At 33.5% G+C, this 20,679-nt stretch overlaps 1 protein-coding gene across 8 annotated transcripts in view; it reads left to right on the forward strand.

The window, feature by feature from the left end:
* Positions 1-20,679, forward strand: part of NAALADL2 (N-acetylated alpha-linked acidic dipeptidase like 2) — a 1,363,282-nt gene that overhangs the window by 806,388 nt on the left and 536,215 nt on the right. For all 8 annotated transcript variants that reach the window (XM_086674748.1, XM_086674747.1, XM_086674749.1 and 5 more), the window contains one exon: positions 1,806-1,925. In XM_086674748.1, coding sequence (XP_086530874.1) covers positions 1,806-1,925 — 120 coding nt within the window. The remainder of the gene's footprint in view (positions 1-1,805; positions 1,926-20,679) is intronic.

The following is a 20,679-nucleotide window of genomic DNA, read 5'->3' on the forward strand; positions in this document are numbered from 1 at the left end:
TTTAATATGGTATCAGTGAATCACACATAATTAGTAGGTAGCTTGAAATTTTGAAATGAATAATATGAATTCTCTCATTTTTCCAATGTGATTATTAACATTATGTGATCATTTATTTAATCAGGCTTTTAAAATAATAAATCAACAGTTATTTATATTATAATGGTATAAGCAAACTCAAAAATTGTATTAATAAGGCACTGATTTAATCACTTTGTATAGAAATAAAATTATAACCCAAAGCCATTCTGACAGAAGTGTTAACAACTATATTTTCTTAGGAAATCCATTTGAAAATAAAGCTTTACTTTTTAGAGATATTGTATGAACTGTAATCGTTTCAGTTTAAGACAGTTAACAGCGTACGGTGGACACCTGGATGAGGGCTGAGAAACGTGCATGATGGGCCCTTCGCTGAGGAAAAACAAAATCTTATCTATCTATCTATCTATCTATCTATCTATCTATCTATCTACATATATCTATCTACATATACCTATCTATCTACATATATATGCAGTCCAGTGATGTCCTCAAGAGAGTCAGGTTCAAAGTAGAGAAGGCACATTTACTTGGGCAACAGGGAAATACAGTTCATCAGGTAGGTAACATTTGAAATGGGCTGTAATGTGTCAGTAAAGCTTTGAAGGTGCAAATGAAAGGGCCAAGGGAATATTTCATGCCGGAAATGTTTCCTCTAACAGATCTGCTGGTATCTTGGTGGTATTCACATGTTCTTCTAAACACAGAATTGTTTCTTCACACGAGTGTTCTATGGAGGCCCTTTGCATAAAACTGGTAAAAGTAATTAGCTCCAGTTGAGAAGAGTGGGAATTTATAGGTCTGGATTCTCCCAACTCTGTTCTCATTGTTTGCCACCTTAATACCTAATGTTAGCTCCTTAATGCCTCAGTGTATATATGCTGTAGTTTGAAACAGCACATTTCATATAATTTTATCACTGGAAAGCATAACAACTACTATTTTAATAATAAAAATTATTGAAACCAAACCAGAAAGGAATCATCTTGGCTCATAAGAATATGTGTTTGATAGAACCCTCGGTGTGGTACTTTTCAAGGAGAAGGAAAGGGGCAGCTATGTTAGAGAATTCCATTAGAATCTTAGAAAGGTATAAAATTTTAGCAGTAATCAAAGGGGATTCTTAAAAATAAGAAATATTGATATAGAATATAAGACAACTATATGGATGGGAGTGGGAAATATGACTGAAATTGTAGTTTGGGATCATGTTCTAAAATCCTTGAATGCCAGACTGGCACATATGGTTGGTTGTACAGGTTGTATCTTGCATAACCCAAGCAGTTGTCATTCACAACTGAATATGTGCACCACCTGAACAGCTGTACGTGATGAGCTTTGTTTAGTTTGGAAAAGAATTGAAAGCCTTTACATTGTTCTCAAGTCAAGGAATGGTGTAATTGTTGTTGAGCTTTAAAGAAATTAACCTTGTAGTATTTTGTAAAATGATTCAAATTTCAGAAACATAAATATACAATGTACCAAACTTGGTCATCCGCTAGGGGAATGAATTGGGTTTGTAACTTATCTAGAAGGGAGAGGGCAAGGTTCAAATGACTCTAAAACTTTTTCTCAAGTTACCAGAAGAATTGTACCCTGACAGAAAAATAGAAAGATCATGTTGTGGTGATTAGGTCAAGGTAAGAGTGGAAATAGTTCTCCTTTGACTATTTCAAATTATTGTGAATGATTTTGTCACACTAAATGGACAGTTTGCTAGAATTCTTCCTACAAGACTTTTTTTGTCTTTTCTTCTCTTTCAGGCTGAAGTCATTGATGTGAGTTATGGAAATGCAGATGACTTAAAAAGGATACAAAAAATGAAAAATACAACGAATAAGATTGCACTCCTGAAATTAGGAAAATTGCCATTACTTTATAAGGTTGGTCCAATGGCTGTTGCTGGTGGGGTGAACATTTTATTTTGTTTTGTTGAAGTTACATGCCTCTGTGAGTGGAGAGAGAGACAGAGGCAGAGACAGAGAAAGAGGGAGAAGGAGAAGCACACAGAGTCAGAGAGTATCACAGGAAGATGACTTTCCAAAATAGAATATTTTAAATTAAAATCTTTAAGAAAAATAGTTGATGTCATTATTAATTACTTGAGACAGAAGATACTTTAAGCCAGGTATTGATGAGTTTGTGGGACCTTGAAAAAATTGGCATACTCTTCACAATAATACTGATGTAGTAGAATGCTAAAATTGAGAGCCAGAGTGTCCTCTTCCTAGGACATATGTGAAACTATTATCAAAACTGACTAATTACTATGTGCTTTGTGTTAGACAAGTATCCAGAAGATTTATACTCCTTAATGATTGATTTTGTCAACTGTATAACTTCACAGTTACTGACTGTGCTCAAGAATTTAATTAAAATATAATATGCTAAGGAGAAATAGAATTTTGATTTATTTTATTTAAATAGAAGTTTATTAACACTTATCCAATAGATGCACTTACATAATTAAAGCAGCTGTATCTAAGTATCTCATAATGAACCACCACGATAGACAGCCACTACTGCTCATTCTTACTTCATTTCCCTTTTCTATTTAAAAAGAATGGTCAGTGTAGTTGTGGCACCGGCCCTCTCTGGTTGTGAAGATATATTGGGTTTCTCTTCATAAAACCCTTAAAGATTTTTGCTTCCTAGAGCCAAAAAAAGTTTCCAGAAATCTGTTTGTATACTCTGTAAGGAAACTAGAGAACAGGTGTGCTTCTTTGTCATTATCTTCTATGGATGCTCTTATACTTAAATCAATGCCTGATAGTAGATAATTGGCCAGATTTTAAAGTAGTCTTGAAAATACATTGTTTGATATATATGTGTGTGTGTGTGTGTGTGTGTGTGTGTGTGTGTGTGTGTGTATCAATGTGATATTAGTTTTTTTAGCAATGTAATTTGTCAATATGTATTAAGTGATTTAATCATATTTTGATCCAATGATTCTGGTTTAATCAATATATTATAAAGGGGAAAAAACAGACAATAAAGATCATCAATGATGTGGCAGATTTTAGAAATCTTATATATGTCCAGTTTAGTATTGAAAATGATGCTACATTTGTATAGCTGAATACTGTATAATTACAAGGTAAAGAATTTTGAACAGCATGTGAGCATCCTCTTAAGTCAAACAAGTTATAGAGAGGACATTTATAATAATTATAATAATAATTATATTATTGTTACATCTAAAGATAGCATGTTAGTAATATGGGATAAATACTTTTCTAAGTGTTGTTGTTGTTTTTTAGTCTTCACAATAATCATGTTGTTGAGGTAGGGACTGTTATTATCTTCAATTTACAGGAGAGGTAACTGAGGTAGGAAAAGAATAAGCAACTGGCTCAAAGACAAACAGCTAGTTAGATGAAACAATAAGGATTTACATCCAAGCAGTTTCATGTCACATTATGAGTCTTTAATGTGTAAGTAAGTGTATGTGTGTTGTTAGAGTACTTTGGTAGATAGATATAGCTAACTAGCTAATCAAATGATAATATATATATGAGTGGGTGTTTCATCGTGACCTACCCAACACCAATGTGTCAAAGGAAAACATTAAAACCATGTCAGTCTATTGTTGAACCTCTTACATCTGTGGTATAAAAGGTTTGGAGGATGGTGGGGAAAGAAGATTTTATGAATAGAAATTTTGGAGAAATTTAAGTTCCATTGCAAGCCTAGTGATGAAGGCTTCAATGGAATCATGTGGAGGGCTTAATGTGTGTCCTCTGCAATATGGGGAACATGGTAGACTGGTGGCTGACTCACCTGAGAAACCTGTAAGTAAGAGATGAGTTTGACGCTCAGCATCTAATAAATGAGCAGGAAAGGAGTGTCTGTGTTGGGATTGGCCTGTGTCTCCAGACCTTGGAGCAGAAAAATATATGTCTTTATATATTTATGCAATATCAATATCTATCTCTATCTATAGATAGATATAGTTATATATACATGCATATATTTGCCTGGGACCTAGAAACGGTGTCTATTATTGGCTCTTTAAAAAATAAATCAAAGTAGCTTCCTGTGTAGTCCATCTGGTCTGGAGAACGTGCTGATGTTTATAGCAACTCTTGAAAACGTAGAATAGAGCAGTAGAGAGGTAACAGAAATTCATATTGACCTAAAAACTACCCAAAGAGCAAAACTAATCTGAATTGGTATATTTTCTAATAAATAGAATAGTATAAGGAATTACGTATTTTTGTTAAGCTACTCGACTTTAGCCTGGTCAAATCTGAAGTTCTCTGGTCTGGGCTAGACTAGCAGGAGTGGATTATTTTCTCCTGGCCAAGAAATGTTTTGCCTGCCCACACCCCCCAACCCCCCGTGTTCTGATGTACCTTCTTTTGACCCAAAAAGGCTCACAGCTATCCAGTGTTATTTACTCCAGTCTGTAGGGACCAATTATATAAATTGGGTTTAATGGAATTATGGATGATTTCTACTTCTTTATATTTTCCCATTTATAGTAATATGGGCTAGATATTTTTCTAAGCTTTTTAAGTGTACTATCACATTAATCTTCATAATAATCATATTATTGAAGCAGGGACTCTTATTACCTTCAATTTATAGATAAGTATCATTAGTGCATGAGGAAAGAAAGAATACAGAGTAACTCCTTCCTCAACAACAGACCTGAGCTGGCAGAGGGCAAGAAGATGAAATTTTAAATCAAGGGTAGAGTTTTGATCATGATGTGAGACTATGTATTCTAATTATTTAAGACAAGTGACTCAAACTGATTATAAGACTTTTTAAATTACCAATTATCAGAAGAAGTCTTCATCTACCTGTCTGGGGATCTTCTCTAGGTATGTTTTGAGTGGGCAATAGGAAACAGAGTAGCATTGCCTCTGGTATATAAATCCTGCTTGTTCAATATACCAGTGATCTATATGACTAAAATGCTGTTTGTGGTAGGGGCCAATTATATGAATTGAATTGGTGAAATTATGGATGATTTCTACTTCTTCATATTTTCCTCAATTTCTAAATGTTCTATAGTGATTGTGTATATATTGTATAAGCAAAACAAGCAAAAAAAGCCTTTAAAAATTCAAGTTAGATAAGGCATTCACAAACTTTCCTAAGTGTTTGTAGGCCAAATATTCAAAATCCTCACCAGTAGATTATGAGTTAACACAGAGCAAGGTTTCTTTGTATTTGACTTCTCCAGAGAATATTTACATTATGAAACCATTGGCCATATCTACAAAGTAGTGAATTAGTGGTTTATCTAGAATGGGACACAATTATTAAGAGCCTGGTATATTTCCCCTGATCATTTTCCTTATAGGCCCATGAGTAGATTTAACAAGAGATCTATGCAGAATCCCCCTCAAGACAGAACCTTACCACAAACTTAGCATTATCTTCCAGGCAGAAGACAGGGCATCCTTTCTTTAACTTTTTAAATTCCACTCTAGCCATCTCTGTTTTCTGTGGATTATCCCAGATATCTGAGGGAATCATTGATAGTACATTAATATACAGTCACCTAGTAAAGCAAAAGTAAGCATTGATTAGATAAAGTTGTGCAGCATGGTAACAGCTGAGCTTGCTTAACTGGTCCATCAAATATATTCTGGGACTGAAAGTGGAAAGTGTGTTAATACAGTAATACAGCTGGGCTGAAAAAGGCAGAGAACCACTTGACTGTTTTGTGTATCACTACTGCTAATCATGATTCCAAATAAGCATCTGGACTGGTTACATGCAGCAGAATGAGTGAAGAGAAAAGTTAATCTGTTCTTACTTGTGTAGTAGTTACTAAATCAAGTTCAATAATAAATATAGGAGGGATTCTCTGCATCTGAGATAGAGCAAAAAGGGAACTTAATTGTGATGTTATCTCCCAAAAAATGAGTAGAAAAAGAATCAGTGGCCAAGGAGATCTTATTAGTTTTATCATAAATACTATGTATGTGTTGATTTAGCCTCCGTGAAGGGTTTGATGAGAAAATCCCTATACAGTGTAGCAGAAAGTATGAAATGCAAATAGCTTTTAGATATATGCCTTGACATCCATATTTTATTACTGCAGGGAAGAGCAAACCCAGTTCTCCAGGTCTAGCCTGTGCTAGTTCCCTTAAGCTTAAACCTTAGAGAAAAGGCATTAGGTTTACTTTAGTTTTGTATTTTAGCAGTTTATTTTATAGGAAAGTGCTTTACTTCTTTAAGCTTTAAGACAGAATATTATTTTATATGTCATAATGGATTCACTTAGATTTCTCTCAGAGACAATCTGAAACATAGTAAAGCCCATCTGAAAACCCTCACATATTCCCAAATTGCTGAATAGCACTCTAGTATGAAATTTATTTTATAAATGCAATAAAAGCATTTGGCTTTCTTTTTAGGGCCATTTTCACAAAAGCAATAATAAATTACTGTATACTGCATGACAACTAGAAATTGTATAAATCTTGCTGGAACATGGAGGCCGGGCCATTGTCTAGGTCTACACCAGGTATCAGCCTCCTGTCTTATAGGAGTCAAATGTGTATGCAGTGAAATTACAGATAAATACATATACTTATGCCTTTTTTGCATGGTGAAATTACACATAAAAATCCACAAATGCCATTGCAGTTTTTTATAAATGGAGTAGCATACACCACATTTCTAGTACTCACTGTTACACAGTATAATATCTGTTTTTAGGGGCTCGTAGGTTGCTCAGGCTGCTAAGCAACTGACTCTTGGTTTAGGCTCAGGTCATGATCTCATGATTGTGAGATGGAGCCCCGTGTCGGGCTACACACTGAGCTGTGGAGCCTGTTTGGGATTCCCTCTCTCCCTCTCTCCCTGCCCCCTTCCCCCTGCTCTCTCTCTTTCTCTTTCTATCTCAAAAATAAATAAACGCTAGGAGTGCCTGGGCGGCTCAGTGGGTTAAACATGATTCTTGGTTTCAGCTTAGGTCATGATCTCTGTTTGTTAGATCGAGTTCCATGTTGGGCTCTGTGCTTGCAGTGCTGAGCTTGCTTGGGATTCTGTCCATCCCTCTCTGCCCCTCCCTAGGTTGCACACACATGTGCATGTGTGTGCGGGTGCATGTATGTGTACTCTCTCTCTCTCAAAATAAATAAACTTAAATAAATAAACACATACATAAATAAATAAACAAACTTTAAAAAAAGTCTCTTAAAAAAGATATCTGTTTTTAAATTTTCCTTGTTTACATTTTTATCCTTATCAGAGTTTTAACGATTCAGGAATCCAAATGATTTTGTAATTTCCTACAAATGAATCATTTTCCTTTCTATTCATCCGATAAGATTTATATTTTAATATGAATTGTGCATTGTTTGGCCAAGTGTGAAACTTGACCAACTACCACTTAAGTTCCTAGGGCATCTTTACACAGACAGGTAGGCCCCTCAGAAGAGCCTGGAGGGAAATGAGAGGTAGGAAACAACTGTCAGGTGTTTATACTTTTGAGTAGAATGTTTCCCACAGATTAGGAATGAGGAGCATTATTTAAAGAAAAGTGAGCTTCATACTGTTTACTTACCCTACAAAATAATCAAATTTAAATTGTTGAGTTGGAGATTTAGAAAAATCTATAGATATTAGTGATTTACCAATCAATATTCAACAAATGGACAATTGGATGATCAATAAGAAATCTTCTAGTTTAGGTAAAGTAAATTCTGAGAAACACTATAGTTGAAAATAACTTCACGTGAAGTATACGAATGCTTTTCAGATTTGCTGAACTATACTTTGTTCCATTTATTCCAGTATCCTTTTTTTTTTTCTGATGACATTAATTCAATCCCTATGATAACTACATTTAAAAAGAATTCTTTTGGGGCGCCTGGGTGGCGCAGTCGGTTAAGCGTCCGACTTCAACCAGGTCACGATCTCACGGTCCGTGAGTTCGAGCCCTGCGTCGGGCTCTGGGCTGATGGCTCAGAGCCTGGAGCCTGTTTCGGATTCTGTGTCTCCCTCTCTCTCTGCCCCTCGCCCGTTCATGCTCTGTCTCTCTCTGTCCCAAAAATAAATAAACGTTGAAAAAAAAGAATTCTTTTTCTTCTACTTAATAATTAACAGCATTTACTTCAAGTGGTAGAAGTTTGAGTTGGTAAACCTAAAATTTAATTTATTTCCTAAAATTAAAATATGCATTTAATTAATAGCATCAAAAATATGTGTTGCCTAGTACAATAATATAACAATGTAAAAGGATTCAATAGTTTCCAGAGATAAAATATTCATGGTATATCTTGTGTGCGTGTGGTGCACATCGGTACAATCTTTTGTGTGATGTGGCAATAAGGCTGGAAAAATAGGAAAAAAGAGAAAACCCCCTTTTATTTTTAATTTTTTTAAATGTGTATTTATTTTTGAAAGAGAAAGAGACAGCATGAGCAGGAGAGGGGCAGAGACAGAGAGGGAAACACAGAATCCAAAACAGGCTCCAAGCTCTGAGCTCTCAGCACAGAGCCCAACGCGGGGCTCAAACTCACAAACTGGGAGGTCATGACCTGAGCTGAAGTTGGACACTTAACTGACTGAGCCACCCAGGTACCCCAAAAAAACCCTCCTTCATTGAATTTTAATGCATTATAATTTTTTCTGGTATTAATGATCCTAGCAGATCTATTTATGTGGCACTATATGAATATTTCAGATGAAAAAATATTTAAATCAGCATTGTTGCATGGTGTTTTTGGTGTAGTTTTGTATATGGAAGCAAACCTGCTTTTTTCTTAAGATAATTTTTGAAAATATTTTAAGAAAATAAAAGCAAACACTATCTTGATACTTACAAAGGGTATACTTGCTCACTGACTGATTTAATGAGGCACTTCAACCCAGTTCTCAGAAGTAATTACAAAAGAACAGTGCTGCATATTTTGTGATTATAAGACCCCAGAGCTGCTCTGTTGAGCACAGAAAACATGGTCAGGACTAGAACACAAAATCAGAAAACAATGGTTTAATGCATTTAAAAGCTAAATCTACTGGGTTTTTTTGTTTTTGTTTTTGTTTTTTTAAGCAGAACACTTTCCATTTTCCACTGATTGATTTTAGTTATTTTTCTAAATAACTTAGACTAAATATTACCGTATCTACAAAAGTTAAGTAGTTTTTGTTGAAATATAACTTCAATCATAAGTTATAATGAAAAAACTTCGGAGTGTGTCATTATTCTGCCATTTAGCAATCAGACTTTAAGAAAGCGAGTTTAAAACAAGAATAACTGGGCCGCTTGGGAGGCTCAGTCAGTTAAGCATCTGACTTTGGCTCAGGTCATGATCTCATGGTTCACGAGTTTGAGCCCCATGTCGGGCTCTGTGCTGACAGCTCAGAGCCTGGACCCTACTTTGGATTCTGTCTCCCCCTCTCACTGCCCCTCCCCTGCTCATGCTCAGTCTCTCTCTGTCTCTCTCAAAAATAAATAACATTAAGAAAATAAAAAAAATAAATAAAAGAAGAATAATTAATCGAATGCTTCAGATCCCAATATTCTAATTCCTAATATTAAAGCATTTTTAGTGGCTTAAAACCAAATGAGTGTGGACACCTGGGTGGCTCAGTCGGTTAAATGTCCTGACTCTTGATTTTGGCTCAGGTCATGATCTTATGGTTCCTGGGATGGAGCCCAGCAGTTGCAGTAGGCCTCTGCACTGAGAGCAGGGTGCCTGCTTAGGATTCTCTGTCTCCTGGCTCTCTGCCCCTCCTCACCTCATGCTTTCTCACTGTCACTCTCAAAATAAATAAACATTAAAAAAAATAACTAAATGAAGTTTTATCTACAAATCTTCAAAGTGTATAGTGAATGAATCCCAAAATTTAGAAATCATGTCTGTATTTTACCTATGTGATAATATAATTTAATTAAATTTACTGATCATTTGAATATTAAAAAATCGTAACAAGTGACATCATGTATTAGATTTTTGCGTATATCTTGTTATATGGTCAACAGAAATAATACCCATGTATTCACGCACGTTTGGCACCACAAGGTAGAAAGCATGTTGTTTCTTGTAAGTAAAGGTTATGGCATAAATTAAGAAAAGCAAGAAATAAAGAATGGGAAAAACAGAAGTCATGGACAAGGAGGGAGCGAGGGAAAAATCAAGGAAAAAAACAACTGATTTCTTCTAGTTCATTCCCTAAAGTTACGCATGTTTCAGAAATACTTTCTTTATATATAACGTATTACTCAAAAATCTGCAAGAGTAAGCTTTAGATATATTTTAACTTTTGGCAATTATTTGGACTCACCAATATAGATGTCTATTATGGCAATAACATGACTTTGTGGTAATCCTGAGCTACTTTTTAAACATTCCAGTTTTTCCCTCTCCTCCTGTGTATGGTTGACAACTTTTTTTTCTCCTGCTAGAGATAGGTGTCCTTCTCTTTCCTATCTGCCCTATTCACTCCATGTTCAATAGGCAAATCATTTTATTTGTTATTTTTATTTTTTTTTTTACAATTTAAATGTTTATTTATTTTTGAGAGAGAGTGTGAGCCAGGGAGAGGTAGACAGAGGGGGGCCAGCGGATCCAAAGCAGGCTCCGTGCTGACAGCAGACAGGCTGATGTGGGGATTGAAATGAGGAACAGCAAGATCATGACCTGATGACCTGAACAGAAGTCAGATGCTCAACCGACTGAACCATCCAGACACCCCAGTAACTTGTTTTAAATCGTGAAACACAGCATGACAGGATGCAAGGATGGTGGAAACAGGCTCAAGTCCTAGAGCTCTTCTTGATGGTTATGTGACTTTAGGATATTATCTAACACCTCTGAAGTCTTGGAGGTTTTGTTTGTTTTTCTCTTTCTTTCTTTTCTAAAAAATCTTTACAGTTGTGATAAAAATAATCCCAACTCTTAAGCTGTGTGAGCATCAGATTTGAAAATGCATTATAATTCTTAATAAATATTACTTATTTTTATTAAGCCCTTAAAATCCAAATGAGATTCTGATGAGTAGGGACATGAATTCAGTAATGGGAAAATGGCAGCTGTCTCAAACTTGCAGATTTGAACTGAAGATAATAATATACTTATTGGATAAATCAGTTAGAGAAATATTATCTCTCAAGATTGAGCTTTTGCATTATTTAGCAATAAGAATTATCTAGATACCATGTAGCATAATTTGAATCTCAAACACAAAACTTAAACTTGCCTCTTTAATGTTTTTGTGTGGAATAAGACAGATACAAATAAGTGGAGAAATGAATGTTAAAATAAATATAAAGTGACTGTTAAGGATGAATATAAACAATGACCTAACAGGATAGTACATACTTTCAATTTTTACATTGTTCAGTGTTCAGTTTTATGCACAAACTTTTTTTGAGGTGATAGAATTGCATAAAATGAGAATAATATTTTGGTAATTAAAATTATATTTACAGAGAAGTAGCATAAACATGTACAGAGTTTAAATTTATTATGAATTTAATCATATCTGGCTCCAAAAACTTAATGAAATTGCATAAGTCATAAGGTTATTGTAGAAATTAATTGAAATAATGCATGAAATATTCAACACAATGTCTAGAACATACTAAGCACAATTTGAAAGTAAGCTAATATTTTATTTAATCACACCAAAATATTTTACCATGTACTGCATTTTCAATTTGTGTTCCATTTCCTTAACGGTCACTATTCCGTGCAGTCAAACGTCTAGGATCTGGTGTGTGTGGGTGGCTCAGTTGGTTAAACATCCGACTCTTGATCTCAGTTCAGGTCTTGATCTCAGAGTTGTGAGTTCAAGTCCCACGTTATTCACTAAATCATATAATCCCTGCTTTGTTAGTTCTAAGTAAGGCTCAGTACTTCAGTAGCGAGTTTAGATTATTTTAGGAATTATTATGATGTTGAAGAGTTTCTTACATATTTGAATTTAGACTATCCTGCAGCTGACGTTGACCTTGAGATTTTGACACAGTTCTTTTCATTTCTGTGTTGAAATTTCATATAGGGTGTTAACAAAATTAAAGAATTAAGTAAATAAATCCTTGGCTCTAAACTTAACAAAGTTTTTAAAAAGCCACTTTTTAAAAAAGTCTAATTATTAATTACTGTCTATTTGGCTCTTATCTCTCCACTTTCTCTCCATCTCTCTCTCTTTCTCTTAATAAAAATAAATTAATTATTATCTTGCTGAGGAACCCATTGCTAAAGAATCCTAGGCAGCAGCTTGGATATTACTCATTTGCTGTTGCTCTAATATATGTGGAGACAGAGTTAAATTACTTCTAGGAGAGAAATATCATTGAAAAAATTATATTTGTTTGGCAAAAAAAATACCTCTCCCTACAATTTATGTAATTAAAATTACAGCTACACAATGTATTGTAGCTGGTTTTGAATTCAATAGACTTCCTGTTTTTATAACAAATTAACCTTTAATAAGCTATAAAACCTTAACCCAGCTTTGCAAGCTTAAATTATTCTCACTTGAACTTTGAAAATAATATACAGTCAATAAAATATTATTTTAATAAGTAATTATTAACATAGAAGTTAATTTATTACTCTCATAAATATTCATTAAATTGCTTTTTAACTGAAAATATATATTTACTGTGTTTATGCAAAAGCTGTTGGGAAGGTTTTATAGCCCAATATATATTATAGTTAAAAATAAAGCTTTTGTGGTTTTAATAATGTGCAGTTTGAAAAAAAGCCTTTCTATTACAGATAAAATGAAAGTTATTTTTATTTACTAGAGTTGGATTTCCAAATTTTACTCAGGCTTTATGTAATTTTTTTTGTATAATTTCTCTTGTATTGCATTTTAGATTACACCTAGTAATCTCATTTAGTATAATAAATTTCTTATGAATTCTCTTTTTTTAAGTTTATTTATTTATTTTGAGAAAGAGAGAAAGAGAGACAGAGAGAGAGAGAGAGAGAGAGAGAGAGAGAGCACACACAAGCAGAGGAGGGGCAGAGGGAGAAGGAAGGAGAGAATTCCAAGCAGGCTCCACAATGTCAGCTGGGACAAACTGTGAGATCATGACCTGAGCCAAAATCAAGAGTTGGACACTTAACTGACTGAGCCATCCAGGTGCCCCTTGAATTTTCTTAAATTAATAATAAGTGCATTATTTGAATATTATAGTCATCCAACAACTAAATTTTTTAATGCTCTTACAACACTAATAGTTCATTCATTTTGGAATAATTCCAAATTTTAACAAGTTTATATTGGAAATTTAGAAAAATTAGAGTCTCTATAATCCCAGAAATATATGCAGTATAGTAGAAGAGTTCAATTTGGACTAGTATTCATAACTGAGCAAGGGCTATCAGGAGATTCTTCCACAAGATCATGTTCATTCTTAAATTTTCAATTATAGTGTTTTTTGTTTTTATCTAAATCTATTAGGTTATTAAAATTACTATCCTTACCTATCAGGCCTGTTTTGTTATAAGCAAAGAAATTATTTACATCAAACTTCTTTTATGATTCTCACACTAAGAATTTTTCAAGCAATCTTAGGATAAAATTCCATCATATATAAAATCAGTCACTGAAATGCAACAGAATCCCTTACAATTGTAACTTGCTATGCTTACTTGACATCCAGTATCCAAATTAATGATTGTTCTAATAGAATTTATTTGCCTTTAAATAGTAACACATCTATAACTGAACAATATTACAACTTGGTGATGGCATTATGGATATTAAAACATCTGTGATAACATCTAAAATTTAATTTCAGTTCTGCTAAGAAAAGAACAGTGTTAACACTTTTCTTCACCTTATATTTTGAGTGGCATCAAACTCAGTTTTGTAAATTTTGCAAGCTGAAGGATTCCTTAAGAAAGAACTAGTAAAAAATAAATTTATAATATCTAGAGTTTAAAATGGGAATTGGCTTTTCTCCCAAGTTACTATGGTATTACAAGTAGACAAGCATTTTTGTACCTATTTCACATCCTTTATTACTGAGTGTTATGTGACTCTGTAGGAAATTATCTAAACCTTTCACACATGTTCCTGGATTAAATTTTTGTTTTTAATTTTGAATAGTAAACAAATGAAGCAAATCAGCCCACTTTGGCTCCTGCGTTATTATATGTACTGACATATTCTGTATGTTTTATTATTTATAGTCCTTATTTCAACATGTTTTGATGTGAGTCTGGTTGGGTCAGAAGATTTATTGATGGGATCACAAAAAATAATTTAATTTATGAAATTTCAAAATTATCTAAATATTCTGGATTCTTTATTGTCTAACCTTGTTAGCAAAGCTAAATGACAGAGTGTTTTATGCTAAATTGGAAATACAGATGTCTGAGCCAAATAGAGTAATCTGTTGGAAATAATGAAGTGAAACATGGCTATAAATGGTATTTTTTATGTGATGATTAGCAAACATGTATACAAATAGTTTTCTTGGGATTTTACAAAATACCTAGTATGACTTACTAAATATTTAGAGTTTTTTCCTTTATTTTGCTTAGCTTTATCATTTGTGTGTTTTAATCACAAAATAGGTAGAATCTATTTATTTATATATTTATAAATAATCTATTTATATATATATTTATATATATATATATTTTTTTTAATGCTTATTTATTTTTGAGAGAGATAGAGAGAGTGTGTGTGTGCACAAGAGCCAGGAAGGGGCAGAGAGAGAATCCCAAGCAGGCTCCATGCTGTCAGGGCAGAGGCCAATGCGGGGCTTGGACTCACAAACCGTGGTGGCTTAAACTCACAAACTGTGAGATCGTAAACTGAGCCGGAATCAAGAGTCAGATGCTTAATGGACTAGGCCACCCAGGTACCCCAATACAATCTGTTTTAAAAATAAGATCACATATGGATCTGGCAACTAATAAGCCAAGAAATAATTTTGTTTCTCAATTAATTTGAACTTGCTTCAAATTCTGATTGATTAGAAAGTGCAATTCTAAAGCCCTTTGCCCTGTAACTGGGAAACTCATGTATGCAGATGGCACTTTACAAATGGGCAAAATATGAGACCATGTTCATGTAATTTGAGAGGTTTGAGGAAGGCCTCTTTAGCATAAATTATATCAGTTAAATGCTAGAAATTAAAAGTTACTGTTTCATATACTTAATGAGTAATTTGTTAAGATATTACTATACATAATTTATAAATATTTTATTGAAAGGTAATTGATATCAGTTTAACACTAATTTCATACCCTTAGCATAGGCAAAAGGGTAGGAATACTGTATCTGGGGTAATGGGGCTAGTGTAGAAGAGGTGGCTAAAGACAGATTTGAATTCTTCCCTATTTTGGCCTTAGTGGTGTTTATATCAGTTGTTTGTTTGCTACTTCTAATAAATTTCCTAACTCACATCCCATGACCAGAGTATAGAATCTGTTCAATTATATAGGTTTGAGTCACTATTCTGCCACTGAATTGCTATGAGTCAGTCTATTATCCCTTAACATCTTTAAGACTTAATTTTCTTCCTTGTGAAATCAGTATCTTAGTGTTGTCTTTATATCACCTGGCCTTTAGTAAATGTTCCATAAATGCCCATTATTGTTGTTGTGTTGTAACTGTGATAAAGCAACAATTCCTGTTTTCACTGGAGATTCTTAAAATGTATCTGTATGAATGATATCCCTTGTGACTGTAATTTTCAGATACATTATTTCATGTAAACACTCCAAATCTTTACAAAATAACTGTGATGTGTAGGAATGGTCACTGCTTTACAGTAACAAAGTCTTTGAAAATTTGAGGCTTACCTGATGCCACGCATGATATTATCCAGGAAAGCTAGGGCAGTTTGGGCTACCCCAAACCCTGTGTGCTATCTGATCCCCATAGCTCATTAAATTATCTGTATTAATGGAAGAACCTTTACTTTAAGATGCCTGCTTTCAGTTATTAGCACCACCGTGGCTTCAATCATGGTTCTTTACAGCTAAAAAAGATGTTTTAGATTAGTTGCAAATGGTTCAGAATGAGAAAGATACGAAAGATAAGGCAAATGTGGGGAAAATGATTAACATCTGGAGAAGTCAAGTGATTAGTATGTAAGTATTAGTCGTGGTCTATTTCATTTCTATGGAAATCTTAAAAAAATTCAGAATAAAAAGCTGGGAGGGGGTGAGGGCAGACTTAACCAGGATTCTCAACAAGTGCCTGAAAATGCGTCTGTTCTAGCTTTAATTTAGCTTCTTCCTCCTCCAATGAGAGCAGATTGAGTGATTACAGACATGCTTGCCATTTGGACAAGATTTCCCATTTATGTGGAGAGTCTTTCAGTTTCTGCCCTTTGTCAACCAGGCATACTAATCAGATGATTCAATTTACCAGGTTAGCTGTCCCAAATCTGACTTGATTTAAGGGGTAAAAAATATCACTTGATATTCTCCCTGCAAAGTATGGTAAAAATCAACCAGTGGGTTGGATATGGTCATTACAGTTAAATCATTCTTCATCCACATTGACTGAATTTTGATATTTTTATCAGATTACTGACAGCCAGGAAGACATAGCCTTAGGCACCTAAACAAAAGAAACCTGAACGTGAATTGGTGTTGAATATATTCCCAACTAGAGTGCCTGGTGAAATCATAGGGCACTTGCATATCTGAGCTCATTTATTAATAGAGAAGAGTTCTCATTAACTTCTTCGGAAAACTGTTGCCATTAAATCTTATTTTGAATGAGAAGAATTTGTAACTTGAAAATGTTTATGAATTTTTCATAAGAATCGTCTTAGGGTGCATGCTTGTATGTGATAGCCTGGCAAAGATTGACAGATATGTGGAATATTGTAATGACTTGATGGATGCATATGGAATGTTCAATGGAAAAGTGAGAAGTGCCTGCTGGGCAGGTGGGAACATCTTCCACTATTGTATGGATTTTTGTTGGCTGTTAAGGAAATCCTCACAGAAAGGAACAGTTTCTAATTAAGAAGTTGAAAATGACAGGATTGTTTTTATTGTACTAACTAGGCCTATAAGATATATTTTTGGAGGAAGAATCAGTGATGTATTTTTTGTTTCTTTTAATTTAAACATATTTTATAAATATGTATCTGAGTTTTTATCTTAATGAGTAGGCATGCAGTTTTTTTTGTTTGTTTGTTTGTTTTTTTTCAGATGACGATCCTATGTAATTACATTCTCTTACTGCTTTGATGTCACAGAATCCCAGAGAAATTTCAGTTACAGGGGTCTATGAATAGTTTGTCTCAAGAATGCCAAAGACCAGAAAATATCAGGAAAATAACATTGAAAACAAACACAAATTTAGTTAATCTTAGCTAGAGAAAGATATGAAAAAAATAGAAAAATAACCTGCTTCAAGCATTGTTAGTTAGTAGAGTATCAGGTTCAGTTGGAATTGCTCTATTTTAAAATGGATAGAAGAAATTGAGGAATGGATTCAAAATGATTGGTGGATCAGGAAAATGTGATGAATTATTTAATTGGGAGTATATTTAATCTAAAGAAAAGAAGACTGAGGAGAAAGTTAAAATGAGTTCAAACATAGGAAGGAGTTTCATGTGTTATAAAATTAGGAGTTATTCTAATCTTTGTCAAGGTTAAAGCTATAAAATATGGTCTTAGGGTCACCTGTGTGGTTAAGCATTCAACTTCAGCTCAGGTCATGATCTCACAGTTTTGTGGGTTCAAGCCCCGGATTGGGCTCTGTGCTGTCAGCCCAGAGCCTGGAGTCTGCTCCAGATTCTGTGTCTCCCTCTCTCTGGCCCTCCTTCACTCATGCGTACGGTCTCTATCTATCTCTCTCTCTCTCTCTCTCTCAAAAATAAACATTAAAATAAAATAAATAAAATAAAATAAAAGTCTTAACTTGTAGCAAAATATATTCAGGTTACACATAAATAACTTTACAAAATAAGGCTGATTAAATACTAGAAAAGCCTTTCAAAGATGGTTGCCTCCAAACTGCTAGAATATTTAGAATATCTAATGTTTTATATAGCATTTCTTGATAAGTATGCATGGGCACTTATTTATTATAATCTTTGACAATCCACTGAAAAGTATGAAGTTTATTAGTATATGTTGGATACTAGCTATCTACCTTTCCTTTTACTCTGGCCCTTGGTTAGAAAACTTTTAAACAAAAGATAAGAAGACATAGAATATTACTACACATTGGTTGTGATCTAAGAAACCAAGAAATCTGCCCTTTCTGGAAGCAAATGCCTCAACATTTATGAAATCATTTCATTCATTCTAGTAAAAGATAAGATGTCGGAATTTTTATTCAATTTATGGAAGATTTTTAAAACTCTGTACCAGGAATGCATCAGTTTCACATGGGTCTTTATTTTTAAAAATCAAAGGACCATTTTTATATGTTTTGTTAAGAAAATGTATTTATCCATTTTCAATCAAATTATGTGAAGTAGTAATCTTTAGTATAAAGAGAGAGTTGTGTAGGTGGATGGATTATCTTCCTTTATGAAGTTGACTAGTGTGTATGCAGCACTGGCTATAAATTCCCCATTTGGACTGTGTTGGTTGGTACAGAAAGAATGCCACCACTCTGCACACTATAATCTCAGCATGCTCTGCAGAGACCATTTCAGTCTGGACCAGACATGATTTTTTTCTTTACTTTTTCTGCTTAAAGTCATTAATAACTTTAAAAATTGATCCTATTTATGATAACAGTCAGTTACTTTGATGATTTTACAATTCTGACTGTCTGAAAGGGACAGCCTAATAATGCATTCCTATCCAGATTCCCAGAATAGACTCTAAAATGAAGAACATTTAATCCCAGTCACCATGGCCCTGTCCAGCTTATGTATATCACATAGAAGATGGAAGGCCATATTGTTTGAAATGTGCTGCTGATGCTTTATGTTATCATTCCAGTCTCAAGGAATCTTTGTGACAGAGCTAAGATTAATTAGCTTACTGGATCTGATTACTGTAGACCCTGATTTCTGTTAATAGCCATGTTTATCATCTTAATGTCAAATTTGCTTCTAGCAATTTACTTGATCACATAAATGTATGATGCATTGAACCTGCAGCCTTTGACATCAGATAAATATTGAGGGTTGAGAGGCTTACCTCTGTGATAATATGTCATCCCTAGTACTGCCCTCTCTATCCTACAAAAAGAGTTTAAAGTATTACTTTTTCAATGTAGAAAATATATCTGGGGAGACTTAAAAATCATATACTATGCATCCCATTTCTAATATCAAATGGGATAATTCCATCTGTAATTCTAAGTCCATAGAAACCTAATGTTATAAATTATTTAATCAGTTCTCTTGGGTTATTTATCTGATTTAAGGTAAAGCATTGATATTTTACTTTTAAATATATTCTTTTTTGTGTGTTGGGAAGGCGGGGGGAAGCTATGGTTGAAAAAAAAGTGTGAGAGAAGCAAATATAGCCATGGTGTTATAGCAGTAACCTATAACAACATGCAGATAAATTATAGATTAGGATAAGAAAAGGAACAATATATGTTTATATTTTATACTTCATTTTTGGAATATCCATTTTTCATAGACATACCTCTTAACATTTAGTTTAAAATCATGATTTATGTAAGTAATATTAGTTTCCCATAAATGATTTTAAAGTATTTTTCATTTTAATTGTAAAATGTTAGACTCCACATTGTTTACAATTTACCTGTAGGTCCATGTGAACAAGAGTGCTTATTGTAAACTGTAACTCAAGTGTTTGATAGAATGCTGCAGTTATTTATCTGTGTTGTTTGTGTTTTTACAATTGATTCCATATATAAGACTATAGATATGAAAAGTTCATCTTTTATATTTACCAGATTTTAATTTGGTAGCATATTTGTAAGTAAAATAATCTATCTTCCTATAAGTATTTTATTTTAAAGTACTGTATTATAATATAAATTTCCTACTCAAAACCAGTGCCAATGATTTTCAATGGCTACACTATATCCTAGTCCATATTATATTATATTTTTCATCCAGTAAGGAAACATTATCATTAAAGATCATCTAGAAGAACTTCATACTTTTAAGATGGTATACAAAGAGGTTAAGAAACTTGCATAGGTCAAACAATTTTGCAGAGATCAAAAGACCATTTATTCTCCTTTTTACCCTTAATATAAGAGAATTTCATAACGAATTTTCTGTGTTTGGAAGTGGGTGGGGGTAAAGGATTGATGTTTCCATCATATTTTGTTATGAATATACATCTGTGATGGAGACACAGATGGTTTTGAAATTATTTTTCTCTGTATATTTGTTATTAAAAATTATGAACATGTATTAATATATTTTCAACAAACTAAAATAAGTCTCTTAAATCATAGTGATTTGTTTGAATTTTTTGAATATTTTAGATAATAGGCTATAGATTAATATGGTTGTTAGGTGGAAATAAAGATGTTTCCCCAAATACTCAAAATAGCATAATAGTATAATAAAAGAAGGTGAAATATAGTAAGTACATGGCAGTATTTTGAATTGCAAACTTTGAATACTATTCTATTAGTCAGAGATTACATGGTCAAATTTCAGAATATTAGTGAGCTATGTGAACTCCTGTGTTTTGTTTTAACAGGGAGCAATTCCCTTCTATTTAAAACAGCACCACAAAATTAACCAGTAAAGCAGGGGCACTCAGTGCTTAATGGCAT

Source organism: Puma concolor, chromosome C2, assembly GCF_028749965.1.
Source record: "Puma concolor isolate L17-30 chromosome C2, mPumCon1.1.hap2, whole genome shotgun sequence".
In the NCBI taxonomy this organism is placed as follows: Eukaryota; Metazoa; Chordata; class Mammalia; order Carnivora; family Felidae; genus Puma; species Puma concolor.